This window comes from Myiozetetes cayanensis, unplaced genomic scaffold (genome assembly GCF_022539395.1).
Source record: "Myiozetetes cayanensis isolate MyiCay16 unplaced genomic scaffold, myiCay2020 scf10, whole genome shotgun sequence".
NCBI classification, from domain to species: domain Eukaryota; kingdom Metazoa; phylum Chordata; class Aves; order Passeriformes; family Tyrannidae; genus Myiozetetes; species Myiozetetes cayanensis.
In genome coordinates this window covers 13,862,837-13,889,728 of record NW_026086605.1, presented here as the reverse complement: position 1 = coordinate 13,889,728, position 26,892 = coordinate 13,862,837, and the positions used below count along the sequence as shown (strand labels likewise).

The 26,892-nt window shown below is 54.9% G+C and overlaps 2 protein-coding genes across 2 annotated transcripts; both read left to right on the top strand.

Annotated features, from left to right (window-relative positions):
* Nucleotides 1–1,093: 1,093 nt before the first annotated feature.
* NPM3 (nucleophosmin/nucleoplasmin 3) lies at nucleotides 1,094–5,342 on the top strand. Its single transcript, XM_050339451.1, has 6 exons — nucleotides 1,094–1,175; nucleotides 2,842–2,927; nucleotides 3,643–3,762; nucleotides 4,002–4,095; nucleotides 4,516–4,638; nucleotides 4,755–5,342. Exons 1-5 carry the CDS (start codon nucleotides 1,133–1,135, stop codon nucleotides 4,605–4,607), a joined length of 435 nt encoding a protein of 144 aa, XP_050195408.1. The 5' UTR covers nucleotides 1,094–1,132; the 3' UTR covers nucleotides 4,608–4,638; nucleotides 4,755–5,342.
* A 12,295-nt stretch (nucleotides 5,343–17,637) lies between these two features.
* Nucleotides 17,638–25,866, top strand: FGF8 (fibroblast growth factor 8). The gene is made up of 5 exons (XM_050339950.1): nucleotides 17,638–17,839; nucleotides 17,924–17,960; nucleotides 19,995–20,175; nucleotides 24,436–24,542; nucleotides 25,575–25,866. The coding sequence occupies exons 1-5, from the start codon at nucleotides 17,808–17,810 to the stop codon at nucleotides 25,860–25,862; spliced, it is 645 nt and encodes a 214-aa protein (XP_050195907.1). The 5' UTR covers nucleotides 17,638–17,807; the 3' UTR covers nucleotides 25,863–25,866.
* Nucleotides 25,867–26,892: the final 1,026 nt, after the last annotated feature.

The window sequence follows — 26,892 nt, the reverse complement described above, 5'->3', positions numbered from 1 at the left end:
AGCTGTTTCGTGTAGAGAACAGGATAACACACAAACTATGCAGGGAAGTTAGCAGTTAAAAACTTTTCTCCTGGCCCATGTAAAAGTGATAGTTTTCTTCACCAAATGGTACTGTGTTAAATATAGGCAACTTTGTTTCCTTGAAGCCTGTTTCATGAAGTTATGACAGAGTTGCCTCTCTGCAATACGTCTCGCCCTGAGAGACAGGTTTGGGTTCTGATGTTGCATCAGACTCTTTAAAGGAACATAACACAGAAATGTGCTCGTGCCTCCAGTTGCTCCAGGGTGGTGGCTGCAGACAGGTCATGTAGGGTCAGGTGGCTGTGGAGAGCAGCTGCTGAGAAGCACATGTCTGTGCTTGTGTAACCATTGCTGAGTGAGTGCTTGCCTTTTTCTGAGACCAGGTTCTGCTTTTCAAACCTCTTCAGTTGTGTTTTTCTTGAACCCAGTCCAGCTGGAGCAGAGCAAGTGGTGGGCTGGCAGAGGTCTCTGCGGTGGGAGCAGAGCCAGGTTCTGTCCCAGAATGTGATGTGAGCTCATCATTAGCGGAGTTTGTTTCAATTTAGCTGCTCCCCTTCACCCCTGCAGCATCAACCAGGCTGCTTCCCTTTCTGGTTTGAAAGGCCAGTCCCGCCCTCTGCTCCCTGCCATGGATTTTGAAGTAGGATTTTGCCTTCTGCGCTAAAGGGCTCTGATGCCACAGTCCCCAGGGTCAGGTCATGCTGCTCTAAAGGGATAGAGATGAGCAGGTCCCTCTCTCTGTGCCCCTGCCTGAGTCCTTGTCACTTTCCTGTCCCCCATACCCCTCTTTATGCCCTCCTGGCTCTGTGGGTGCCCTGTGCCTTCTCCCGAGTGCTGGGAAGGCTGATGGTGCAGGCTGCGATGGTGCCCGGGAGAAGGGCGGTGGGTGGGCAGCCGGCAGTAAAGGGCCATTTTTCCCGTGTGGCATTTCCACAGCTGGCCGTGGCGTCAGTAAGCGCTGAAGGCCCAGGACGGCCCCGAGCTGAAGGATGGGGGGCGATGCCGCAGGGCCTTTTGGTTTGGGCACGGGGGCGGGCACGGGGCGGGGCGGCTCGGCTCGGCACTGCACGGCCCGCCCCGCGGCCAGACCCGCTCCCAGCGCCGCCGCCTCATGGAGCCGCACGGGCCCGCCTGCCCCGGCAGCGTCTTCTTCGGTAAGCGGCACCGGGGGCCGGGAGGGCAGGGGGGACAGGGCGAGGGGGGAAGAGTGACACATGGGGGGTCGTAGATGGTAGAGGAGGTGAGACACGGCGCGGGGTAATAGACCGTGGGCAGGAGTTGGGGGACGACGGCAAGAGAGAGGAGTGGGTGGGTTAGAGAGCTGGGGGGCAGGAAAGACACGTTGGAGCAATGAACGGGGGGCCGGGAGAGAGACGGGCCAGAGGGAGACTGAGGAGTAATGGGGACGGCGTGGAGGCTGGAAAGACACGTGGGTAGGGAATGGGGGAGGGGGAACACGTGTGGGGGCAGTAGTGACGGTGGGGCGGCCGAAGAGGGACCTGGAGGCAGCGTAGACACACTGAGGAGGGGGCGAGAGGGCAAGAGAGATACGTGGGTCTGAAGAGACACGTGGAGGGCATTAACGTGCCGGCGGGGAGGAGAAGTGGGGAGAGACACGTATATGGCCGGGCTTGGGAGGGAACGGCCACGTGGTGGGCGTCCTGAGGCGGTCTGGGGGGGGGAACCGCGTGGGGTCATGGTGTTCTAGCGAGTGTAGAAGGTTGGGAATAATGGGGCAAGGGGTTGGCAGCCCCGGCTCCCGCTCCTCCGGTTAATCCCCCGCGCCTCCCACGTCAGCGTTTCGTGGGCGCCTGTCGCAGGGCGGAGGAGCCTTGTCCCTCCTCTCTGGGAGGGATTTCGGCTGGGCTGTGGAACCCCCCGCACACGTGGCCCTACGCTGCTCACAAACGTGTGCGGGCTGCGCAAAGCCCGTGGCGCGGCCCGAGCAGCGCAGCTCGGCACACGCCTGCACTGGGCAGGGAAACGGAGCAGCCCCCCGGGCTTTTTGTGAACCCGGGATTTGGTCCTCGCCCCAGCGAGCTGAGTATATAAGCACGGGCAGGAAGAGGTCCTGCCCCGGGCTGCCTTTTCAAGTGCTGACTCTGGTATGCAGGGCTCAGCGCTGTGTTTTTCCGATGGGTCTCCTATCGGTGAATCATCCTGCACGAAGCAAATACACCCAGGGCACTTTCCTCCCTCCCTTTCGTTGGCCGAATCCTGATCGTAAGAACTAAGGACGTAACTGTGTGTCTCCCTTGTTTTTGTAACTGAGAAGTATGTAATAAAATATGTCTCAAAACTTCTCTTGAGGGACTGCAGCTCCCTGCAGCCTGGCCCAGCATCCTCCCTTTGGGTTGTGCCTCCTCACTGAGGTCTTGCACTCTGTGTCTGTCTCTGCTTTCAGACTCTCACCCAAGAAAACATTCTGCTGGTGATGGCAAGAGCAGAGTCACCCTTCTGCCTGCTCCCTCCCCTCTTTTCTGCAGTGGTGCACCCTGGCTCTTCTGCTCTCTAGAGGGGAAGAGCCTTGCCCTGTCAGTGCTCCAGGACCTTGGGTGCCCCTGGGCATTGAGATTCAGGGCAGCCCATTGTGGGGACACCAGGTTTTGTCCCTGCATGGTGCTGAGGCAAGTGCACACACAGCTCTTGGGAACACACAGCCCTGGCCTGAGGCTGAGTGAGGCTCCTGAACATGAGAATATAAAGAGTTTTAGGGATGCCATGTGCATGCCTGACCAGAGCTTGCCCTGGGAACCCTTTGCCTGTGGTGCCTTGTGCTGTGTTATGCTTGCTACAGCTTTTTTGATCTCCTCCTTCCAGGCTGTGAGCTGACTGCCAGTACCAAATCCTACACATTTCAGGTGGATGAGGAAGATGACTCTGACCACATTTTGGCACTGTCTGTGGTAAGGGAAATGCAAATTAACTGTGCTTGCCCTCTTCTCTCCTCACCCATGCCCTTACCCCATATTTCCAGGCTCACCCCACCTTGCTTGGCTGGGCCAGAAAAGGGAACTCCCTTGGCTGAGGTCCTGACTCTGTCTGCTCTCAGGGCAGGGTGTCATGAGGGTGTCATGTTTAACCCATTGTACAGAGGTGCTTGTGCAAAGCCAGTGATCGCAGGAGACTGCTCAGCAAAGAAATACTCCAGGCATGGGGTGAAGGAAGGTATTTATTCCTTGTATTTGACCTTGCTGGAGCCTCACACTTAAATCCACACCAGCTGGGTCTGTGGCTTGTTGCTCTCCAAGCCCAGGTAGATGTAGGGCTTCATTCCTGGCTCTCCCTCGGGATATTTTCTGTCCTGGGAGCACAGGACCTGCCAGCGTGGATCAGATCAGCAAAAAACACAGCCCAGGTGCCATCCCTTGAGACGGTTGCAATAACAGCTGTCCCAGCTGGGAAAGGCACAGAACCCCTCCCTGAGGCAGTCAGGGGACAAGTGCTGTGAGGAGTCCTTGCTCTCCCTGCTTTGTGGAACAGCGTCCTCATATCTTGCCTGACATCTGGGCCTGTGGTATTGCTGTGGGAGAGCTTTTTTTCCATTTCCATGGAGAGCCCTGGCTGTCCCTGACGTGTTCCCTGGGAGAGCAGTAGTTTACAGTCTTCTCTCCCACCCAGGTCTGCCTCTCAGATGGTGCCAAGGACGAGTGCAACGTAGTGGAAGTTGTTGGGCGAAACCATGAGAACCAGGAGATTGCTGTGCCTGTGGCAAATCTGAAGTTGTCATGCCAGCCCTTGGTAAGAGGCTGTTTTGAAGATTCAGGGGGGGATGGCTGCAGGGAACTGGACAGAGCTGGATGTTTGTGGATCCTTACCTAGAACCTGCAGCTCTTGAGAGAATGCCCTGGGCAGCCTTGGCCTGACTGCAGGTGCCCTCAGAGGGACATGTTTAACTGGGCCAGGTGCTGTGCTGGGGACTGCAGGGTATTCTGCTTTTTGCCTCTGCCTCTAACTCAGCTCCACTCTGCTCTTTGCAGCTGAGTCTGGACAACTTCAAGCTGCAGCCTCCGGTGACCTTCCGCCTGGCAGCAGGCTCTGGCCCAGTGCACCTCAGTGGCTGGCACAGGATCAGTAAGCACTTGAGGATGGGGAAGGGCTTGGGAGAAGTAAGGGGTATGGAGGGTTCCCACGAGTGTGAACACTGGTCGGGGAACCTCTGGGAGATGCACAGGGTGCTGCCCAGCATGTGTGCTCAGTGCCTCCTTTGTGTTGGTTTCCCAGGGTCTCTCTCTATCAGGGATTCATTCCTGCCATAAACCCTTGCATGGGAAAAGGGGTCTGGATGTCCCACACTGTCCCTTTTTCCCCATGGCTGGCTGTCACCATTCCCCACTGAGACATCCCTCCAGCTGGGGTATAGCTTATTACCCACAAGCTGCTCTTGAAACTGCTTCAGTGCTCCTTGAGCTTCTCTGCTCCTGGGGTGTCTCAGGGGCCTGTTGTATTTGCACAGATGTAAGCTGGTGAGTAACAGTTCTTTGTGTGTCCCAGTGCACAGGGAAGATGCTTCCTTTGAGGTGGACGATGACCTGTCTGATGAAGATGAGGAGGAGCTTCCTCCTATTATGCCAGCCAAGAAGTAGAGGAGGAAGCAGTAACTTGTCTCCAGGCAAGGTGAGGGGCCAGGTAGCATCAGAGGAAGGGTCCAGGTGGCTGTGATATTGAAGTGGCAAGTGTGGGTGGGAGGTGCTGCTGGAGACTGCTGTTCTCAATCTGGTTCTTCCTCTTAGGTACTCGCTGGGACTTCTCTCCCTGGATGGCTTTTACCTCAGAGACCTCTTGCCAGGACCTCAACGTTTGCTATTTTGGTTTTATTTTTATTCTGTTGTAACTTTCTGGGGACCAGGGGCCGCTCCCAGCACTGGGGCGTCTCCTTTCACACAGCCCTGGGAGGTTGATCCTAAAACTGGATGGATGCTGCTGGTATATCCCCTCTCCCCCATCTCTGTTCTGGGAGTTGAGGAGGGAGGAGGTGATCCTTACCCTGTGCCTTCTTACTGTCCTGGACCTCTGCTCTGTGCACCCCCTTTCCCTAGCTGTGAAACACCCAGTCCTGGCCCCTTCCCCAGCACATGGATGTAAAGTCAGGTGTGGGACAGGCACTTTCACTGACTCTAGTGTGTTTGCTTTTATTTACTCACAATTTGATAGTTTTTATACACTTGGAATTATGAAACTGGGGCCTAGGCTCTGTCCTTGACTGCAGTTATGATGGGGCGGGAGCTCACAGCCTGCCTGTGATTTGGAGGGAAGTTCTGGGTCAATGTGTTTTGTAAAGAATTGCTCTTACATTCTAAATAAAGGTCTCTCAGACATGAGGTCTGGAGAGGGGTCACTGCTGGCTGGCAGGTTCCTCCCATGCACACTGCAGTGGGGCAAGTTTGAGCTCTGACCTTTGTTGAGGAGTCATGTCACCCCACACCTGGGTACCTGGAGAGGGTTTGATCCTTTCTGTGCTTCAGTCAGGTGGCACTTCTCACCCACATGTGCTGGTTCTGCCCTTAAATGTTTCTCTGGTGATTTCCCTGCAACCAATCTTGCATCCTTGGCCCATGTGTCGATGCCTGTCCCAGCCCTTCTTGCTTGAGACACTGGCTGTTGTCTCTGAGAAGCACCATGGACTTTTTCTGCTGTGCTGGCTCTGTTGATGCCATGGGACAGCAAGTTTCTCAGTTGCCTGGATTTATGTAGGAAATCCAGGGTGGATCCTCAGCTCAGTCTCCATTCTAGATTATGTTTCTCTCCTCTGGGACCTGTGCAGCTCCTCTCCACCTACCCACTGTTTCCTTTGGCCCCAAACATCCCTTGCTCAGGTCCCAGAGGGAGGCTGCAATGCCCCTTGCAGCAAGGGAAAAAGGATTGATCAAGAGAAGGTTCTGGGGAGACCTTGCTGCGGCCTTTCAGTACTTAAAGGGGCTTATAAGACAGATGGGGCCACACTTTTTAGCAGTACCTGTTGTGATAGGACAAGGGGTAATAATTATAAACCAAAAGAGGGTCAATTTAGATTGGATATAAGGAAGGGTTTTTTTACAATGAGCTTGCTGAAACACTGGCAGGGGTTGCCCAGAGAGCTGGTAAATGACCTGCCCCAGAAAACATTCAAGATCGGGTTGGACCAGGCTCTGAGCAACCTGATCTAGTGGAAGATGTCCCTACCCAGGGCAGAGGGGTTGGACTAGACGGCCTCAAAGTCCCTTCTAACCGGACCAATTCCATGACTCTTTAGACTGCTGGCATCCCAGCCCCAGGGTAGGTGACTGCGCCTGCCTGGGGGGCACAAAGCCGGTCCGGGGGAGATGAAGCCCATGTTTTGTGCACGACCCCGTAGCAGCGAGGGGAGAGGATAGGGACGGGCCTGGAGAGGCGGCGGCACTACCCCGGTACCGGGGGCGGGCGCGGCACCGCCAGGGGGCAGGCGGGCTCTGCGGCCCCGCTCCCGGCCCGCCCGGGGCACCGGGAGCCGCCAGACCCGGCTGCAAACAGCATCCCGCTCTGCTCCTCCTCCTGCGGGAGGGCGGGGGCCGGCCGGCAGAGGTCCTGTCTCCGGGAAGATGCTTTTCCTCCCACTGTCCCGTGTGTTCGGGACTGGCGGTCGGTGCCCGTACCCACGGGCGCTGTCAGATCTCCCGGCAAATCCCGTTGCCTGGAGAAGTTCGTGGCACTCCGCAGCTGAGCCGGGTGAAGGGCACTGGTGTGCTGATGGTGCGAGTGGGGATTCCAGGGCTGCGGGTGGCGCTGTGGCTGTGCTGGTACCGCGACAGTGCCCGGCCCCTACCAGGGCTGGCACCCCCAGCACCTCGCAGATCTCCCTGGCTGTGTGCACCTGGAAGTGGTCAGGGACTAATCTATCTGCTGGACCCTGATCCTTCTTGCGCTTCCCCAGCATTGCAGCTTGGCTCCAGGGAGACAAGAGCCAGTAGATCCTTTTTAACCAGGTGTTCTTAGAAGAGAGGGTTAGGGGAGGCAGCTGGCTCAGAACCTGGTGGGGAGTGATGAGTGGAGGGAGTGGGCACAGCTTGGCCCTTGTAGGGTGGTACATTTGCTTCCCACGGGGTGGGAGAGGCAGTGCTAGCTAATATGAAGGAGCATTTGGCCTCTTCAATGGTAGAAGGAAATGGTTTCAGGGTACTGGTTTCTTTAGGGGTGTCTGGACAGCTGGGACAGTCCTGTCAGGGGCAAAGGTGGCACCGTGGGGGACATGGTGAAGGTGGCAGAAGGCTTGAGGAGACCAAGCATGTCCAACTCACTGTGGGACCAGCCCAACCCAATACTTTATTGTGAGTGCTACCTGGTCCCCAATACTGCTGCAGGGCAATGCCCAGGGACAAGGGATGCCCCAAACCGAGAGGGGGTAATGGAGGGGTTAGGGGGTGTTGGCACTGCCAAGCCCCCGTCTGAGTGACTTGGGGAGGTTTGCTCCCTACTCCCTAGCAATGTCACAGCCTTGATATGCTCAGCCTGGGGAGGGGGAGATAAATGCTGAGGTGGCAGGAGGCTGGGAGGGGGATGCGCTCACACAGCACTTAACGGGGAAGGATGGGATTACAGGGGTCACGCTAGGTGAGCAGCTTCCTTCGTGGAGCTGATGGTATCAAAGCAGGTGCCCCCGGCTGCAAATACCTTGGGCAAACAAACAGGGCTGTCTAAGAGCAGGTGAGCTTGGGCATGGCCGGGCTGGGGAGTACTCGATGGTGGGGGGCAGGAGGCTCTCTGTGCACACGGAGTGAAGTGAGGTGCTCCTGGTGTGAGGGCTACCTTGTTTGGCATGGGATGAGGGTGCAATTGAGTTGTTGTGTTTCTAGGTACATATGTGAGCTTCCCATACTGGAGAACCCTTTAAGGGTGTGGAGGTGCCAATACAGAGAGCCAAATGATACCCCAGTCCTGGTGATGTCTCTGGAGTTGCTCTGGGAATTGATTTCCTCTGAGCATCCCACCTTACTGCTGCTTCAGTGCTCTGTGGGCTGATAGGGCTGGCAATGGATCCCTCCCTACCCTGGCAGCAGCAGGAAACACTGAACCCTGGTTGAGCCATGCAGCAGAGAAACATGGTATGGGGCTCACCATGCATGAGCACCATGGCTATGCACCCACGCTGCTGCACACTCCATACCCCTTCCAATCCAGCCTGCTGCACACAGTGAAAGTCTTGGGCTGCTCACTGCAGGGTCTGGCTCAGGTGCAGCCTCACTGGGCTGGAGAGCTTGGCTGCCTCCTCCAGCCTGGTGGCTGGGCCAGGCCGTCAGCTCCCAGAGGATGCTCTGGTTTCAGAGGTCACGTTTGAGTTGCATTTTCAGGGATTGAGGAGAAGGATGGGGAGCTGCTCTGCTGAGCATGGCCAGACAATGGTTTTTCTTGTGATGTCCCAGGTTGGTCCTGCCCCAATAGAGTTCTGGCTGGGTTTCAACTCTTTGTGGCTTAGACCTCGTCCCCGGGGCGGCTGAGAGGCACAGCTGTGACTGTGCTGTAGGTGGGGCTGGTCTCCTGCTCCATGAGCTCTCTCTTGCTGGTTCCCACGCTGATCTGGGGTAAAGCTGCTGTTCTCTGAGTCTTGGCTTCCTGGGCTTTGGCGGAAGAAGAGGGACACCCCGGCAGACACAGCCTCCCCCTTATCCCAGGGTTCAACAGCTCTGTGAGGTGGCCCAGAGAGCTGTGTGGCATGTGGCACCTCAGTGGCAGCGGTGACAGGAAAACCACCAGCAGAGCCACCCTTAACTGGGACAACCCTGATGGTGGGTGTGACAAGTGTCCCGTTCTCTGCAGTGTTAGCTGACTGTGCTGTCTATCCTAGTTCCATCCTGCCGGGCAGTGGGCACAAGTACCACTGCTATTGCCTCAGGGAACCACTGGGGCAGGGCAGACAGACTGCAACCAAGAGAGACAGCAGCAGGATCTGGAAAGGCCAGGCTGCCAGTAATTCCCATCAATATGCCTTGCAAAGGGAAATGGTGCTGATGCACTGTGTGGGAACGGCCCTGTCTGATGCAGAAGCTGAAACTCAGGTCTGGGGTCATGTGCTGGTGCTCAGTCGTGTGCTGGGTCCTCCCCAGGGAGCCTCAAGTTTGTTGGGAGCCTGGATGTGTGAGTTTTCACCCACTAGCTACTCTGTGGTAGGAGAAGAGGCTCCTCCAGCTCCCAGTTCCACAGGAGATGCCTGGCTGGGGAGTTTGCCCATGGCCTGGCTGTGCTCTGGGCATTCACAGGCTGTGATAGCTGCCCAGTGTGCCTGCTTGCAGTGTGGATTCATGTCCCCAGCCCTATAGTGCTGCCCAGAATACAAGAGGGGACTGTTTCCATGAAGGTGCTGCTCAGGCAGCTGTGGCTTTATGCTTTGCAGTGGGGGCACAGCTGGAGAAGTACTGGGTACTGTTGGAGCAGGGGTTGTGTGGATTTAAACTCACAGTCACATAAAGCAGGTGCTAAAAGTGAACATGGTTGGGCTGTGGTAGACAGCCCCCTGCAAGACAGCCTGGGTTGAGGCTCCAGCACAGCTGTCCCATGCTGTCCCCTCCTGCATCCCCAGCACAGCTGCTTCACGACGGGGCAGTGTTGGCAGCTCCGCGCTCAGCACCCGCAGCCCAGATACATGGAGGTCACAGGTGCCCTGCCCTTTGACCTCTCTGAGGCACAAATCTAATCACTCTGGGCTGGGCTGTCCCTGATGCTGGCTGAACTGTCACTACCGGCCACACGCCCTGGCCAGGGCTGGTGGCATCTGGGGGAACAGGGCCTGCCCAGAGCAGCTGGGCTGGGTCCCAAGGGGGTTAGGATCTCTCAGAGGTATCCTCGCAGGGTCATACTTCACTGCAGTGACCTTGTGGTCCTCCGCTTCCAGCCCCATCAGTGACAGAGCCCTAGGTCAGATAGTCAGGATTTGGCTTTGTGGTATCCTTGCTGGTGATGGCACTGCACAGGGCCTGTTGGGCATCACATACCACTCCATGCCTCCAATCCCTGCTCCTCCAGTGGGCTCTTAGGCAGGTGGAGACCCCTGAGCTGCAGTTCATGGGGTTTTTGGGACTGGATAGGAAAAGCTGTTGCTGATGGGCAGAGCAGAGGATGAGGAGAGCAGAGAGGACAGGGATCTTGTCTGTGGCAGCTCTGCCCTGCTAGACCTCCTGGTGCTCAGCTCACAGGGGAAGGTGATGTGGTCTAGCAGTGGGGCTTGGCCCTTCAGAGGTAGGATTTTGGCTCCTGGGAAAAAAGTGGAATTAGAATATTTGGAGAGCTCTCAAACTCCATATGAACTCCCTGGTTTTTTGTTGGTTGTTTGCTCCTTTGCCTAGGCCAGGTCTCTGCAAACCTGACCCATCCCTGCACAGCTTGGAGATGGTGTCTGCACCATGATGGGAGCTTGGGTATCTTGTTCATGCCATGGCCACACTCTAGGACAGCATATCCCCTACCTACCTAGGGCAAAAATCCCCTATCACAGCTGGTGTTGGGGAGAAACCAGTTATAGGCTGTCTTCAGGCTCTGGTTGTGGCTTTACCTGTGATCATATGTTTCCCACCTTCCCAAAACAGAAGTCTTTAGGGTGGCACAGAGACCACACATGGCCTTGGGCATGCAGGGAGAGGGGCACAGTTGCCATGCTGGTCCCCATGCCAGCATGGAGTAGGGGCTGTAGGGCTGACAGAAGATGAAGGGCTGGGCTTGGATAAAGACTAGCAGGGGATTTGGAGCAGTTCCATGGAGCTGGTGGTCCACAACAAGGTGGGGGGCTGCAGCCAAGACTGGGGAGGAGCAGGGGAGATGGGATGTGTGTCCACCTTGACATTTCTTTGGGGTTCAGTCTTGTTGGCCCCATGGCCTTCCCCCAAAGCCCCAGCCCTTACAGGGCCATGCAGGGTGCCCTGGGGCCTGGCTCTCCGGGTCCAGGGTCAGGATAAGCTTTGGCTCTGCCGGGCTGGGATGTCAAAGGGGCCACAACCCTGGTGTTTTGCAAACTCCTGGGGTCAGCAGTTCAGCTGCCACTAACACAGGAGCCCAGAGACACACAGGGGCATTTTGGGTGGATGCTGTAAGCAAACAAATGAAGGTAGAGTTACAGCCCCCCTGGGCCACTGCTGTTAGTTTTAGGTTTAACCCCCCCGTGGGCTGGGTGCAGAAGTCCTGTTCCTAAGAGGATCCAAGCCAAAGCTGAATTGCCTGGCCTGTCTGGCTAGGAAGCAAGGCAGGAAAGGAACAGCATTTTGCATCTCTGTCTCAGCTACTCGTGGCCCTGAAGAAGCCTCTGAGCCTGTCCCACAGAGAGGACAGTGATCCCTGGCATTGAGTGATGGCTTCTACCTTCCTGGGTGGCCAGCAGAGCCCCTTCCCACCCAGCCTGGCTTTGACACCCCCACTTCCCAGGCCTGCCTGATGGTGCGTGTCTGAAGACCCCAAGTAGGATGCTGCTGCTTGGGCTGGGGCTACGATGTTGATGAAGTTATACCAGCTAGGAATGTCTTGAGACCAGGTCCTGGAGGTGCTGTTTGTCTGTGCAATGGGGTCAGGAACGGAGTGGAGCTGCCTAAAATGCCATGAGTGCACATATCCTCATACACGTGTCTGTGTGTGTCACCCCTTCCCCATGCACATGCATCATGGCCATTCCCAGCCAGGCTGCTTGTTTGCTGACCCTTGTTTGAAGCAGAGCAGAATTGCATGAAAATGCTCAACCTTGGGTTTAAATCATATAGGGCTAGGTATGCCACCTTCTGCCTGAGCTGATCCCACATCAGCTGTCCTTGCTGGGAGCCTTTGGTCTTTGTTTCTGGCTTGCCTAGCTCAAGCCCAGCTGTATGGACCCCTTCCTGAGCTGGGTAGCTGCAGAGCCATCCCAGTTCTCTCTCCTTGTAGATGGATGTGGCCTGGTGTGTATCTCCCCTTCAGTGCCCTCCACAAGGCTCTTGGCCTCACTCAGCTCTGCCTGGCTCACATCTGAGCACACCCATACTCTGTGTGGGAATGCCAGAGATGAGAATAGCACTGGTCTCATCAGAGCCAAATGTAGCCATGCAGGGGATGCTTAACACCATTGCAAAATCCATCTGTGCATCCATGGACTGTTCTGAATAAGCTTCTGCTGTGCCTGGGGACCAGGAGTGAAGCTGCCACATGCTGACCCACCCAAGGCTGCCCCTGCCAGGCTGGCAGCCCTGCTGTTGTAAGTGTTGAGCTCTCCTCCTTATCAGCTAGCCTGGATGGAAAGCAGAGCCTAGCTTTGTCTCCCCTGAACTGCAGGAGCATCACTGCCACAGAAAGATGATGAAGCCGATACTGACACCAGCACTTCCAGAAGCACAGAGTGAAATGATGGAAGCAAAGGTCACATTTCTAGAAAGCAGTTGGGCAGGAGGGACAGGAAGTGACCAAAGGAAGAGGAGTCAGCCCAGTTCCCTGAAACAAAGCTGTGAGAGTGGACTGCTGAAGAGGGACCTGACAGGGCCATGTCCCAAGCTTGGTCCCGCACAGGAGTGGGCACAGCTCCAGGGGACTGTGACCAGAACACAGGAGTAGTCTCCCAGCCTGGTGTTCCCACCGCCCACGAAACATGCCTCAGCCCTGCTGCTAGTAATTGAATAGAGAGAATTAATTGTGAGTGGGCTGTGTCTCCCCTTCCCGCTCCTCGTTTGCCCTGGGGCTGTCTTGGTGCTGTGGGTAGTGAAGACAAGGTCATTCCCATGTAACACATCCCAGTGGGGTTTGGCCAAGTTCCTTCCCTTTGGGGGGTGGGGGCAGGTTAATGGCGAGCAGCGGGATTGCCCCAGGCTGCTCTGTGCTGCTCAGCCATGGAGGAGCTGCTGTTGCCTCTGAAACGCCCCATTAAAGCTGTGGTGAAGGATCAGCAGGTAGGGCTGGGGGCACTGGGCTGCAGGGCTGGGAAGGGTGAGGGTGGAATGGACTAGCATCCCTCCGGCTCTGCTGGGAAGCCTCTGTGTGTTTATCTTGGGGTGGCAAAAGCTGGTTTATGGCTAAGCATCCTCCAGGAAAGTATGTAAAGCATCACAGGATCCTGGGTGTTGTGCACTTTGGCTCTCCTTCCTATGGTGTTGGAGCACAGGGAGATGCTTGGGTGCAGGGCAGTGCTGCCCGCACTTCAGTGTCCTCACCTTTGTGTGCCTCAGCCTTTGGCTAACCCTCAGCCCCGTGCCAGCCACCCCACTGCCGGCACTGTCTGTCCTCCTTCAAAGGCAACTGCTGTGCAGACCGTCCAAGCCCTCTGCACCTGCAGAGAGGAGCTCTCCTCACCCTCCAGCCAGCTCAGACTACTACTAGTGCTGCTCTCCTGCATCAGGTGAGATTAGTGCTCTGGTCCTGTCTATGTCCATGGCCTGGCAGGAGCAGGGAACTGTGCTTGTTGGCCCTTCTCTGGGAGTGACAGCAATGTCCCGGTTCCTTCTCCAACAGATAGTTTTGCCTGAAACTGTCTGCTGATAGTCCCCCTAAAAGAGGTGTTAAAGGCAAAACTAATACGGGTGTCTTGCTGGCTTCCACTCACCCCAAATTCTCCCAGCCTCCTCTTATGATGTGAACTCCCAATTTGCTAGGAGCCCTTGTCTCCACTCAGCCCTGTTTGGACTGGTTGCCCCTAAAGCTGTGGTTGGTGTTGTTTTTCTTGGCTCTGCCTTTCTGAAATAAGGGATGCTTGTGGGGAGGTTTCAGGCTGAAGCTCAGGGAAGAGCTGATAACAGGTATACCTTGCTGGCTTTGATATCCTGTGGGGAACAGCATCTTATGCTGCCATCCCTCACTCTGCACAAGGAGAAGGGTGTCAGTGGACCAATTCTGACCTGGACTGGGCCAGATGAGGATGATGAAGAAGCAGGCTGGAAGCTGAAGCTGGAACCCAGTTGTATCCTACAGATGTACAAAGGGACATCCTGGGAGAGAGCAGGGATGGTGCTGGGGTGGCCCTGGACTAGGGGGCTCAGTGCTGAGCATCACTGGGGGAACAAGGAGAGCCTCCCACAACACCCCCTGTGCTCTCTTCAGTCACTGCTGTACAGGGGCACAGACTACTCCAGAGTCTCACAGTCACTCACCTGCTGCCCCTTCCATCCCAAGTCCTCTCCTGGTCAGCTTACTGCCTTACTGCAGTCTAGGTTGCTCCAGGAGCTGCCTTCACACTTCCCAACTGCCAGGAGGCTCTATGTGGGGTACAAAGGGGAGAGAGAAGGAAAAGTTTGAGAGCAAGCCTGGACCCCAGCCAGGCTGGGACAGACATCTCCATGTCCTGGTTCCTCTCTCTGCTCCTTCTTGGTGTTGTAGCCCTGCAGCTGCATCTTGGTACCCTCAGCTTTGCGGGAAAAGGGATGGGAGGGCTGCAGCTAATGTCTCTGTTATCTGGTGCTTCATCTGCAGCATTTAGCATCCCTGAAGAACATTACGTACATGAGCTTTCTCTGAAGAAAATAATTCCTGTGCCTGACCAGCCTAAACACGGTCCCAGTTCTGCAGATCAGGACAGTGGAGCAGTGGGACAGCAGGATAGGATCTGATGGGACCATGCTAGTAGCCTCCCACAGGGACCACAGCCCACTGGCTGCTGGAGCACTTGGGGGCACAGCAGGTCCCCAGGTCTTTCTTGGGGACAAAGAAGGACTTTCTTCCACAGGCTCCACAGCAGTTTGACCTGAGGCCCAGCTGGTCTCAGGAGCAGAGGGCATAGTTTCTCTTCTCCACAGGAGAGCCAGACAAGCCATTTAGCTTCAGTGCCTGGGAATGGAGGGGACCCTCACCCTGGGGACCAGGGGTCTTATCTCAGATGGCCTGTGAAGGAGCTGACAGGCAGACTGATTTCCCTTGTGCTGCCTGGCACAGGAGAGCGCCTATCTAAAAAGGTTTGTTTTTTCTTAAAAAACAAAAGCAGAGGTGTGTGTCACTCTTGATGCAAGCATGGGTGGGCTGTGAAGCCCAAGGGAAGAAGGCAAATGCCTATCTGAAGGCAGCCAACTTCCCTGCAAGGAGCAGATTGTGGCCACGAGCTGAGACAGCAGGAGAGGTGGGATGAGCCCAGCAGCTGTGATGTTACCTGTCTCTGGCTGCTGTCACCAACCTGCTCGTGTCTTTTCCATTCCCAAAGGTAGGGTAGGATAGGGGCTGTGGAGGCTTTGGCTGTGGGCCTGAGGATGGCTGGCAGGAGTGTCGTCAGTCATCCGCTGTCAGACGAAGTGTGGCCACCCCTGGGTGATCCCACACCAGCTTGATTTTACAGCCATGACTGGCACTTGAGCCTGTTTGCTGAGGGCAGGGGGCACGCGGGACTGTCAGCTTGCGGCTGCCTCTGACCCTGTACACGGACACCATAAATCTCCCCATTTAAGGCAGCCTGGGCTGTTCTGGACACGGTGCTATTGAGTAGAGTGTGGTGTGCAGGGTGACGTGTGGCTTGAAACTGTGCCCACCAGGGGTAAAGCAGAGGTGGCCACTCGTGAGGAAGAACAACATCCTCAAAATAGACAATGCCTAAATCCCTTGAATTTTTAATATATTAAAAAATTAGGATTGTCTGAATGTAGAGATTTAGAGTATGAGGAGTATCTAGTGCTTCCTGCTCTGGTTTTGCCTGGTTTTCCTTAGGCAGCCTGAAGAGGTGGATATGTACCACCTGTGCTGGAGTACATCAGCTATTCACACAGCTCAACATGGAGGGTTTTTTTCTGACCATGTACTGGACTGAAAATCTGTGTTTGCTGCCCTTGAAAACCATCTTCTGCTTCAGCCTTCAGTGCCCATCCTGCCCATTTCTGTGGTGCCCCTAAATGTTTCCAGTTAAACACAGACTTTGCCTGTTTTCTACATGTAGACCCCCTCCCCCCCTCCCAAAACATCCTTATGACCTTTTGCACAGAAAAAAAAAAAAAAGGAAGGAAAATGAAAATGAACAAGGGGCTGATTTTGTAGGAAATTTTGGCCAGCACAAGGCATTTGCTGGCCCTGTGCTGTGCTGGGACTGATGATACTGATGTAGGGCCTGTTTTTCTCCTTGAACCCTGTGGGGTCAGCCCAGGGATGGGGTACTGCTCAGACTCCCCTGCTTGCCTTCTGCACCCCTCAGAGTTGGGGATGCTGGACAAGATCAGGTGAGACCTGTGGGAGATCCATTCCCAGAGGTGCCATTAGGCAGTGTTTTGGGGTAACACATTAACTGTGTGGTGGGGAGAGCTGGGAGTGCACTTCTGTCTAGAGTTTCTGGGTGCCTGAGCAAGGGGTAAAGCACATAAGTAGGGTACCAGTGTCTGCACGTGAGAGAGAGAAATGTTCCATGGCTGCAGCTGGGGTGTGTGTGTATGTGTGTGTGTGAGGCGTAGCGGTATATTTTGGGGGTACGGGTAAGCAAAGAGGAGCGTATGTGTCTGTGCTGGGGGTGCATGGTGTGTGAGGGGTGTGGGAAGGAGGGTTCCTCATGGGAAAGGCTGCACACGTGTGTGAGCTGTGCACGCGTGAAAGGGACTGCAGAGAATGCGTGTGTGTGTGCGAGGGTTGTGTGCATGGATGTGCGTGTGCAGGAGGGCTGCACAGGCGTGTGCAGGACTGTGTGCGTGTGCAGGCGGGCCGTGCACGGTGTGTGTGCTTGTGCGGCGGGGCAGCCGCCGCGCTGTCACTCAGGGGCGGCTGACAGGAGCTGCCTCTCCAACGGCGGCAGATAGCGCTGATTGCTGATTCGAGGAAGCAAAATAGCAATTGTAATTATGGGCTCTGATAAGATAAAGGAGGGCGCGGGGAGCGCGGGGACCGGCAGCGGGGCACGGCCGGCAAATTAGCAGCTGTCACTCAGCGCCGAGCAGGCGGCGCCGGCCCCGGCCCCGGCCAGGTACCGGCCCCGGGGGCCGCCCGCCGCAGCCCCGCCGCAGCCCCCGCCCCGGTACGCAACAGGTGGCGGGGCCGGGAGGGTCGGGGCTCGCCGGAACAATGCAGCCCTCGGCGGCCCTGCCCGGGCTGCGGGGCTGAGCCCCGTCCCGCCGCCGCCTGGCCCCATGGCCCCGCACCGCCGGCCCTGAGGGCACCCGCCCGCTCCACAAGGTAAGCGCCCGGCAGGGATGCTCGGGAAGAAGCAGGGGGTGTCCTGCTCCTCTCTTCCCACCCCAGCTGCGGTATTTGCTCAGCCTCACTCCTTCTCGAAACTCCGGCCCCCTCCATCCCCCTCCCCCGGTAATCCTTTTAATGTCTGGCACGTCCCGGGAGGGCTCGCTCGTCCTCTCCCAATCCACAATGCGCTCGCGGAGCGGCGAACCCCCAGCGGGACCAACCGCGTCCGCGTCCCACCCTCCCAGCCCTTAAACTCCGTTTTACGGATGGGGAAACTGAGGCGCAGAGTGGGGAGGGAGTCTTGCCGGCGACTGACCGCGGAGCCCGGCCCTTAGTGGCAGCTCCGAGCCAGCCCCGGCCACACCTGGCCCGCAGCCCGTGGGTACCGCCTCGGCAGGTACCGCCGGGCCGGGGAGGGGAGCGGGGGTCCCGCTGGGCTTCCCCCGCGGCGGCTGCCGCCCCCCGGCCGCTCCCGCCCCCGCCGTCGGGGCTGCGGGTCGGCTTGGCCGGCTCCCGGGGCCGCGGAGCGGAGCGGGCGGGGGGCGCCCCGCGGCAGCGGCCGCCGGCCGAGCGCCCCGGGGGTTGGGCGGGCGGGAGGGCCGGCGGGGCCTTTCCCCTCTGTAGCCGCTTGTGCCCTCCTTTCCTCGGGGCGAGGACGTGCCGGCAGGGCGAGAGGAACCGAGGAGCTGAGGCAGCGCCGCGCCCCCGCGGGCGCTCCCCGCCGCCGCCGGGCCCCGGGCCCCCGGCTCCGCATCGCCGCCGCGATGGACCCCTGCTCCTCGCTCTTCAGCTACGTGTGAGTACCGGCAGACCCAGCCCTCCCGCTCCGCGCCCGCAGCCCCCGCGGCTCACACCTCTCTCCCGCTTTTCCCCCTCCCAGGTTAATGCACTTGTTCGTCCTCTGCCTGCAAGCCCAGGTAAGTGCCCGCTGGGCTGCCCGGCTTTGTTCGCTCCGCGGGGATGGGGGGTGCCCCGCCGCCGCCGAGCGGCTCGGCAGGGAGGGAGACAGGAAAGAGGAACAGTTTAGAACCCAGGAGACAAAAGTCGCTTGGCCGTAAAAAGCTGTGGTTGAGGGGGAACACCCCCTTGCCCGGGCCACAAAATAAGGTGCTGGGGACTCGGGCTGCGAGGCAGGGAGTACTGGGATTTCAAGGAAATGCGCAGGGTTATCTTTAAGTAGCTTTAAATCCCGTCCCCCCGACTTCTAAATTACACTGTGGATATCCCCGTTCTTCTTGTCTGTTTTTTTCCCCTGCGCTACTTTATCCAAAAATTAAAGCAGAGTTAAAAGGGGGAAAAGAAACCCCACCAAAACTTTAGTAAAAAGCACAGGTTTTGGTTCAGTTTAAAATCGTCAGACTTTAACATCGCTGGTTTGTATTGCCAGAGACAGAAGTGACACGAATAGATTAAACAGCAGAGCCTGTGCAACACCCGCATACCAGCAGGCACATGTCGCTGGGAGAGGTGCACCTCCAAACTGGGGTGAAGCCCCCCTTCCCCCTGAGATCACAGGTGCAGAAGCTTCGTTTAAAATGCCCTTTAAGCTACTTTTTTATTATTATTATTTTCCTGGAAGCTTGGGGGGGAAAAAATTGAGTTTCCAGCTGAAAAGTGAAGGGAATGAAGCACTGGGAGTGTGCAGTTGTATAAAAACATAGCTGTAATATTTTGAAGTATGAGATGGAGACCAAATAGCAGCATGGCTAATGACCTCTCCTCCACATGGTACCCTCATCAGAGCTGGGGAGAGAATCCTGCTGCATTATCCAAAACCCGTCTATAGGAAACACACATGCACAGGCAGAAGCAGAGGGAGAGAGATGACATTGTCAAGGGGAGATATCTCTATAAAGCCAGCTTTGGGAGAGCAGCGGCTTTTGCTTTTATTGTGGTTTTCTGTTGTTGTTTAAGACAGGAGGAAATCTTCCCATTTGACGTGGGGGTGGTGGGGGGTAGTCCCAGCCTTCTGATGTTGAAAGGAGCTATCTCCTAACATTTGCTCAGAATACATCTTTATAAATGTCAGGGAGCAGCGAAACTTTCCAGACTTAAAAGAGGGATTTGAGACGAGGGGGGAAAAAGAATTCTGTGCCAGCTCGTGATCCAGTGCTGAGGGGGGAGCAGGTTTGGCTGCTCATGAAAATCATTTAAAGCTAGGAGCAGCAGTGTCGGGTTTGGAGGGGATGGGCTCAGCTGCGGCTCCAGGGCTAGCGGGTTTGGTGTACTGGGGCTGGAGACATCCCTGCTGCTGGCACCAAACAGCTGACTGTGGATGAGGGATGTGTTCGCATGGGTAGCATGTTAGTATCCTTGGGCTGTTATATCACTGAATACCTGGGCTGGGGTATGGTTTTCTTGTAATTCTTATACCTCATAACTCTACCTTCTCTGCGGATTTTGCATTTGAAGAGCTTAATAAGTGTGGTGTTTGGGAGCAAATAAAGAGCCTGGGACCCAGAGGAAAGGCAGCTGTTGAAACTGATGGGGCAGTGGCTGGGGTATGTGCCCAGGGCAGCTGGAGCAGTAGTATGCTCCTGCAGAGGTGAGAGAGGTGTGGATGCAAACATCAGCCCCTTGGGGTTGTGCCATCCTGCGTGCCCCCCCTGCAATCCCTCTAGCTCTGAGCCTTGATGCCCATCTTGGGTACCTCAGTGCCAGGGACCCACTGAGAGCTGGGGGGGCCCTCTGGGGTCACCAAGCTCTGTCGTACTCCTGAGTCACCTTAGGGCATGTCTGGAGTGGGCACAGCTCTGTAAAGGGTTATTGTGTCCCAGAGCTGAACACTCCTCCTAGAGAGGCTTTGATGGCACAGGAGGCACCACCGCGGTCCCGGCTGCCTGCCTCCCCGTAACGCTCAGCTGGAGGCCGGTGATCTCGGCTCAGCCCATTTGCCCCGCTGAGGAGTAGAGATTATAATGGTGTGTTGTATATTTTTTAATTTCCTAAAGGTAACTGTTCAGTCCCCACCTAATTTTACACAGCATGTGAGGGAGCAGAGCCTGGTGACGGATCAGCTCAGCCGGCGGCTCGTCCGTACCTACCAGCTGTACAGCCGGACCAGTGGGAAACATGTGCAGATCTTGGACAACAAGAAAATCAATGCGATGGCAGAGGATGGGGATGTGCACGGTAAGGACACATGATGTGGGCAGGCAAGAGGGGGGAGCTGGGGAGGTGTTTGCAGCCCAGTGTGGCGATTGATGATTTCCGTCCTGTTTGTTAGCCAGAAATCGTTAAAATCATTCGGCTTGTGGGGGCTTGTAAAGGGAGAACATAGGGGTCAGCGATCAGCAGCTGCGTGATTCAAGGTGAGGGCAGGTTCCCTATGCTGAGGGAGGGGACTGGTGCTGCCAGGATGGACTCTGCTCCTTTCCTTTTTATTCTTGGTTTGCACCTGACTCGGAGGGCTCAGTGCTGCAGCATCCTGAGTGTCATCAGTCATTTCATCCCAGCTCTTAGCAGGGATGGGAATCCCCGAGACTTCAGAAGTAAAGTTGAAAAAGAAGAGGCAGAAAGGAGAAAGGGGGAATGGCTACTGTGGAAGCCTTCCCTAAACTAGGACTGTTTGAAGTGGCATTTTCCCTCTGTAGCCCCATCCCTCCCTTCTCAAAACAAATGTGAAACAGGGTCAGGGAGGCAGTCAGCTGCGGGCGATGATCCTGTGGCATCTCCAGAAACAAAGCAGGCACTCCACAAGTGTGAGAGCCTGCACTCTGCCACAGCCCTTCTGCCGTTACCCTGGCACCCTCTCTCCAAAACCTCCAACTTCTCCAGGACAGGGGGACCGATCACTCCACTGAGGACACTCAAAGCCCAAATACTCTGATGGTGTGTGCTCTAATGACACATTAGGACAGTCCAGCGCAGAGTTCAGTGGGGCCAGCGAGCCCCGGCGCTCTGCGGGGCCGGCTGCAGGAGGTCTGATCCTGCGCCTGGGTCAGGGAAGTGCCTGTGTTCCTGTGTGCTGTATGTAGGGATCACAAGTGGTTTTCTTTGGTATTAGCTGCAATTTCCTTTTCTTGCTTTGGGACATTAGTAGAAACAGTTTTCTTCTTTACCCTTCTGTTTTGAATATTGTTCTTTTTTGTTTTTTCTTCATTTTGCTTTGGCTGAAAATTTCATACTGGACGTTAGCAGTGCAAGCACAGTGCAGATTCCATCTATGTGATATTCCATACATCCAGCATTAATCTTCCAAATGAATTATTCCCACCCCAGAGCAGCTCTAGCTTGAAAGGGCAGTAGTTAATTTCCCAAGAAAAGAAAAAAATCCCATCTTGTTTTAGACGTCTAATGCCTGGATTTTAAAAAACAGTTAGTGCATATTTAAATAACGACCAGGTTTAAATAAGGCCAGAAGGAGGGGACTTGTGGTGGCTTGAAAAACTCTATTAAAATGCAATAAAAAAAGGTTAAGCATTTGAAGAGCTAAGGAGGAAAATGAAGACTGATCTAAACCAGAAAGAGAACAAGCAGTTTTTCAGATGTAAAGTTTTAAAAGAGTTGCAAGTCTGTAAATGTTAAAATAGAGGTTCAGGATTGTTCTGTATGAATCTCTAGGGAGGCCCCCATGTCTGGAAGAACTATTAAAACGCTTCTTACTTTCACCTTTTTTAACATTTCCTGAATACTTTCTCCTCTTCGCAGTCCAGTTGGGGGATCAAGTGTGTCTCGCTGCATTTTTTCAGCATTTACGTAGCCACTTTCCCTTCAAAGTTTGAGCATGAAACATAATTTTACTGGGATAAATCTGTCACTTAAATGAAAGAATAGAGTTGAAAACGTTAAGCTTCCCCCACCAACACCTCAAAAAAGGGGGGAAAAAAAAGACTCCCCCCAAATGTTATTTAGAAATCTACTTTTGCAGCAAAGTTCTTCCTTCCCCAAGCCTTTCCTTCTGCTTTTTTTTTTGTCTCATTTTTGGGGGTGGGCGTGTAAAGGGGGTTGATTTATTTTTGCAGATGACCCCTTTCCCCACGCTGACATTTTTACAGCCGACTTAACATCGAGTCCGGCGTTTTCAGTTATTTGTCTTAATTGTCAATATTTGATTGACTTTTTTTAATTCTAAGGGAAGGCAGGCAGCCGGTGCAGCCCAGCTCATCCCTCCTGGGCCATGCCTGCCATCGAGAAAACTGCTGCCAGCTGCAGCCTGGACTCGACCCCATGAGTGGCTGGGGATGCCAGCACAGCTCCCTGCCCACTTGCTGGTTTCTGTCTGTGCCCAGGGTATTCTGCTGGTTGGGGTTGGAATTTGCAGGGTTCATGAGTTGCCTGCAAGGGTCTAGGGGTGCATGGCCCTGGGGCCAGGTTGTCTTCATCCTCTGAGGGATGATGGGGCCAGAGCAACACACTGGCAGGGCAGCAAACCCGTCTGGTGGCTGTAAATCACAGCTGCCCTTTGGGGAAAAAAAGAAAACCACACCAAAAAAAAAAAACCCAAAAAGGAAAAAGTCCAAAAGAGAAGCAATCTTTAAAGCAGTGTTTTGTGCTCGCTGGGGCCAAGGCCTCCCCACTCCCTCCCTCCCTTCTTCGTCCCCCCTCCCTCCCACCTCTTTCTATCTCTGAGAGAGAAAAATCAATTCTCCTCAAACCTTTTACTGCCTCTGAGATCAATTCCCCCCCTTTCCCCAATATGGATAAATAGGGGGTCACTGTTTCAGTGCTGCGTTTGCAGAGTGCCATGGCTCCTGGGGCTGGTTTTGGGGATGCTAGGTGCTTTCCAGGCCCTGGGCATTGGTGCTGGCACAGCCTGGAGTTCACTCTTCCAGGCTCTGAGTTCAGTCTGTGGCTGGCAGGGAGTAGGGGGATATGGGTGCAGGGTAGTTTGGAGACAAGAGATGCTGCAGGGTGATGTTGACAGGAGGGAGTGCATGGAGGGGGTACCTGCGTGCATGTCAAGCCTGGCCTGCCTGACAGCACCAAATCAGTTGGCCCCAGCAAATCTGGGGATGATCTTTTCATTGGTCAATTCAGCTGAGGCCAGCACTGACTGCTGTTCCCACCCTCAGTGCCATTGACCTCAACAGTGTCCATGATGTGAGGTGTGCAGGACCAAGGCATTGTAGAGTGACATGACACAGAGACAGAGGAAATTTGCTCCTAGCCCAGAGTGTGATTTAGGCTTGCTTTAGCTTGTGTGTGTACCCACATCCTCCTTCTGCCATTCAAAATATCCTGCTGCAGAGCCTCCCGCTCCGGAGCCACATCGCTGCTCTCAGTGGGGCTTGCTGGAGGCTGAGCATCCTGGGGTAAGGGTGTGCAAGCTGTGGTGCACTGCAGTCCTGAGGAACTGAGCAGCCCTTGTGCAGAGATTACAGAGGATAAATAAGGCACCAACGGACTCAAACCTGTAATAAGTCTGTAGACTTGGACACTTTGTGGCCTGCACTCTGATCACCTTGTCGAATAGCGTTTGTGGCACTAGGAGCTGATGCTGGGCAAGAGGTGATGGTGTTGAGGCGGGACAGTCCCAAGTGGCTTTTCAGCACCATGGGGAATTCTTTGATGCTTGGCACACTGCAGACCTTTTGAGGTGCAAACAGGTAACCACTGTCTTCACTGGGGCTTGCTCTGGGGATAGCAGCTGCAGGACCGGGGAGAAGGATGTCCTGTCCCCATCCTCCTCTTTCCCTGGGGATGGATGGGCTTCAGGGCATGGGTTCCCAGGGTGAAGGCAGGGAGAGAAGGTGACAGGTCTATTTATAGGCGGCCCATCGACCCGGCGATTTGCATAGCTCCTTCGGAAGTCGATCGATGCCTCCATTAAAAAACTGAGACCAAATCAATACGCCCTCTCGACTCGTGCAAAGGTGAAAGGCATTAAAAGGATGGCCGTACCCTTCACGCCTCCCCTGCCAGCTGCAAAGTCACTGCTCCTCCTGCAGTCCTGACCTGGCAGAGAGACATGGAGCAGTGTCCCCTGGGCTGGGGACAGCTGGCAGCACACTGTGAACTTCCAGAAGGTGCTTGCCTGGAGCCTGCCTGCAGGCCCACCCAGACCTGCCTCGGTTTGCAGGGCAGCTGGTTTGTTCTCTGCCAACCAGTGCGTACCCTGCTTGCTGCCCTGCCCCTGTCTGGGACACCTCTGTGGTACCTGCACCACTGAGCCCTGTGGAGCCGGGTAAAGCAGAGCTACTCTCCATCCAGCACAGCTCAGGGTGGCAAAGGGACGTGACCAAGGTCCTGCAGGAACACAGTGGCAGGGTAAGGGGGGGTTAAGGCTGTATCTTAACCTTGTGTCCTGATTTTAGTGCTCTTTCTGGCCAGTTGCCAGAGTGCATGTGCCCCCAGTGCCCAGCATCAGGGTGCATTGCTGAGGTCTCCATACCTGTGCCTGCCCTATACCAGAGCCCCTCTGACATCCCTCCTTCTCTCTGCTCTCCCCAGCCAAGCTTATCGTGGAGACAGACACCTTTGGGAGCCGTGTGCGCATCAAGGGGGCAGCCACAGGTTTCTACATCTGCATGAACAAGAAGGGGAAGCTGATTGGCAAGGTAGGATGCAAGGGCATGGGCAAGGCAGGGAACTGCTGGGAATGTGGAGCTGGGGCTGCTAGGAGAGGAGCTCTGACCTGATACAGAGCTCACCTGTGTGGGTGGGGAGGTGAGACCGGAGTCGCAAGCTTCAGTCAGCACTCCCCATGTAGGGGCAGGGAGACAAGCTGTCCTGCAGCCTGGAGGGAAGGAGGGGAGCAAAGAAGGCAGGCAGGTGTCGCGTGGGGCACATTCCTTCTATCTCCCCGAACAAATAGGCGGATTGCTGGTCTATTCTCCACGATTACATGGTACAAGTGCCAGGAATGTTAAGATGCTCCATGGGGCTGGCCCCAAGGCTGGGCCCCACTGCCTGCTGGTTTGTCATGCTCCTTCAGTGCCTCAATGCCCCTTTCTGGGGGCGGGGGACTGGGTGTGTAAAATCTCACCAGGACAGTGATTTTCTGCAAGGATTTTCCATGGCAGCTCCTTGCTGGGGCTGCCTGATGTGGGTCCCTCCCTAGTCCTACTACTGCTCATAATGGGGAGAGCTCAGTTCCCAGCTGCCCCATGCTCCCTCTGCCACCTGCATCTGTGGGCACTGTCACCACTGACCCCACATCACTTCTCCTGCCGCTCAGTGCCCCTCCTATATTAAAGGCCCCAGGGGAATAGGCAAACTGAGATGGAGAATTTGGTTATGGTCATGTCCAGCCCATGGCACAGATGGAGACAAAAATTCCTTTATGGGTGTGGTGGAAGTGAAGGTGGAGACCAGCTGCATCGGGACTTGCTGCTGGCATCACACTAAGGTTACAAGCTGCAGTGAGCTGCGTTTGCCTGTGCCACAGTGCCTGCTCCCTGCAGCTTTTTAAGGAAAAGCAGATTTTGGGCAATTCTGACTGTGGGAGAAGTGGGAAAAAGTGAGCTCTTGGTTGCCCACAAGCACTGCAACCCTGCTGCCACACCAGCCAGTCCAGGGTGGGGTAGTGGGAAGCAGCCCTCTGAGCAAGTATCTGTTACTTAAATCTCCCTTCCTGTTGCTTCCTTCAGAGCAACGGCAAAGGCAAGGACTGCGTCTTCACGGAGATTGTCCTGGAGAACAACTACACGGCGCTGCAGAATGCCAAGTACGAGGGCTGGTACATGGCCTTCACCCGCAAGGGCCGCCCGCGCAAGGGCTCCAAGACCCGGCAGCACCAGCGGGAGGTGCATTTCATGAAGAGGCTTCCCAAGGGCCACCAGACCACCGAGCCCCACAGACGCTTTGAGTTCCTCAACTATCCCTTCAACCGGAGAAGTAAAAGGACTAGAAACTCCAGCTCCAGGGCGAGCCCTTGATGTGCCTGCCCCTGCCCGCCTACCTGCATCTCTCCTGGAGGATGCTCCTTTGAGCTCGGTGGACTATATGTAGAGACTTTCCCATTCGGGTATTAAACAAAACACAAAAAAAAAAAAAAAAAAAAGGGAGGGGGAGGATAAAAAAAAAAATTACCTGCTCTAGTTGTTCATACTTTTGGGGGGGTGTTTGGTTTTTAAAAAAAAAAAAAAAAAAAAAATGAGAGAGGCTCTATTTTTGTACTCCAGCTTTAAAAGTAATGAAACATGCAAAGACTGGTGAAGGGGAAGAGCCCTTCACTTAGAAATGTTCTAGTCTGTTTGGGGTCGTACTTTATTTTGTAATTATTTTTTTTTGTAGCTCTAGGAGAAAAGGAGTTTAAAAATCATGTTTAAAACAAACAAGTGAAAAAACATGGAAATCCAAATCTGGAAGTGATGTGCTACTTAAATGAACTGAACTAATGCTTACTGGAGAAGATGAAGAGGCTGGAAAATAACTAAGGGGAGGGGATTTATTTTGGAGGTGGTTGGAGGCCTCCTGGGTGTTGTGTGGGCACTGCCCATGGGAGCTGACTCTGACATCTGGGGTGAGGACCATGGATGCCTTCTTTCCTCAGGTGTACCTATTTCTCCGGCTGAGCAAGGGGTTGCTGGAAGCCACTTGCATCCTTCTGAGAGCACTGATGGCTTCGCAACTCCCCACTTACTTTTTTATCTCAGGAGGGGACAGGGGTGATGAATGCCCCAGAGAAAGTCCTGAACTGACTTGGTACCTCTTACCCACAGGAGCATCTTTGGCATTTGGTTTGTTTTAAAGTACTAAGGTATGACTTGCCATAGAGCAGGCTGGTAACTGGTATTATTTTTTTTCCCATGTGGAAAATGTGAACTTCTCACCAAAAACTGATATTTTTTTTTTCTGTCTATATTTTTTTATCAGATAGAAGTTTTCATCCATAAAATTAAAAAAAGTTTACAAATTATCGTGGAACCATTTTGGGCTGTTTTGTCATAATGTTAAATATTTTTG

Excerpts from the sequence above, each read along its gene's own strand:
- NPM3 (XM_050339451.1), top strand. The coding sequence starts at position 1,133 with ATGGAGCCGCACGGGCCCGCCTGCCCCGGCAGCGTCTTCTTCG. Across the intron at positions 1,176-2,841 it reads CCCCGGCAGCGTCTTCTTCG|GCTGTGAGCTGACTGCCAGT; the intron begins GTAAGCGGCACC and ends TCCTCCTTCCAG. Across the intron at positions 2,928-3,642 it reads ACATTTTGGCACTGTCTGTG|GTCTGCCTCTCAGATGGTGC; the intron begins GTAAGGGAAATG and ends TCTCCCACCCAG.
- FGF8 (XM_050339950.1), top strand. The coding sequence starts at position 17,808 with ATGGACCCCTGCTCCTCGCTCTTCAGCTACGT. Across the intron at positions 17,840-17,923 it reads TCCTCGCTCTTCAGCTACGT|GTTAATGCACTTGTTCGTCC; the intron begins GTGAGTACCGGC and ends TCCCCCTCCCAG. Across the intron at positions 17,961-19,994 it reads TCCTCTGCCTGCAAGCCCAG|GTAACTGTTCAGTCCCCACC; the intron begins GTAAGTGCCCGC and ends AATTTCCTAAAG.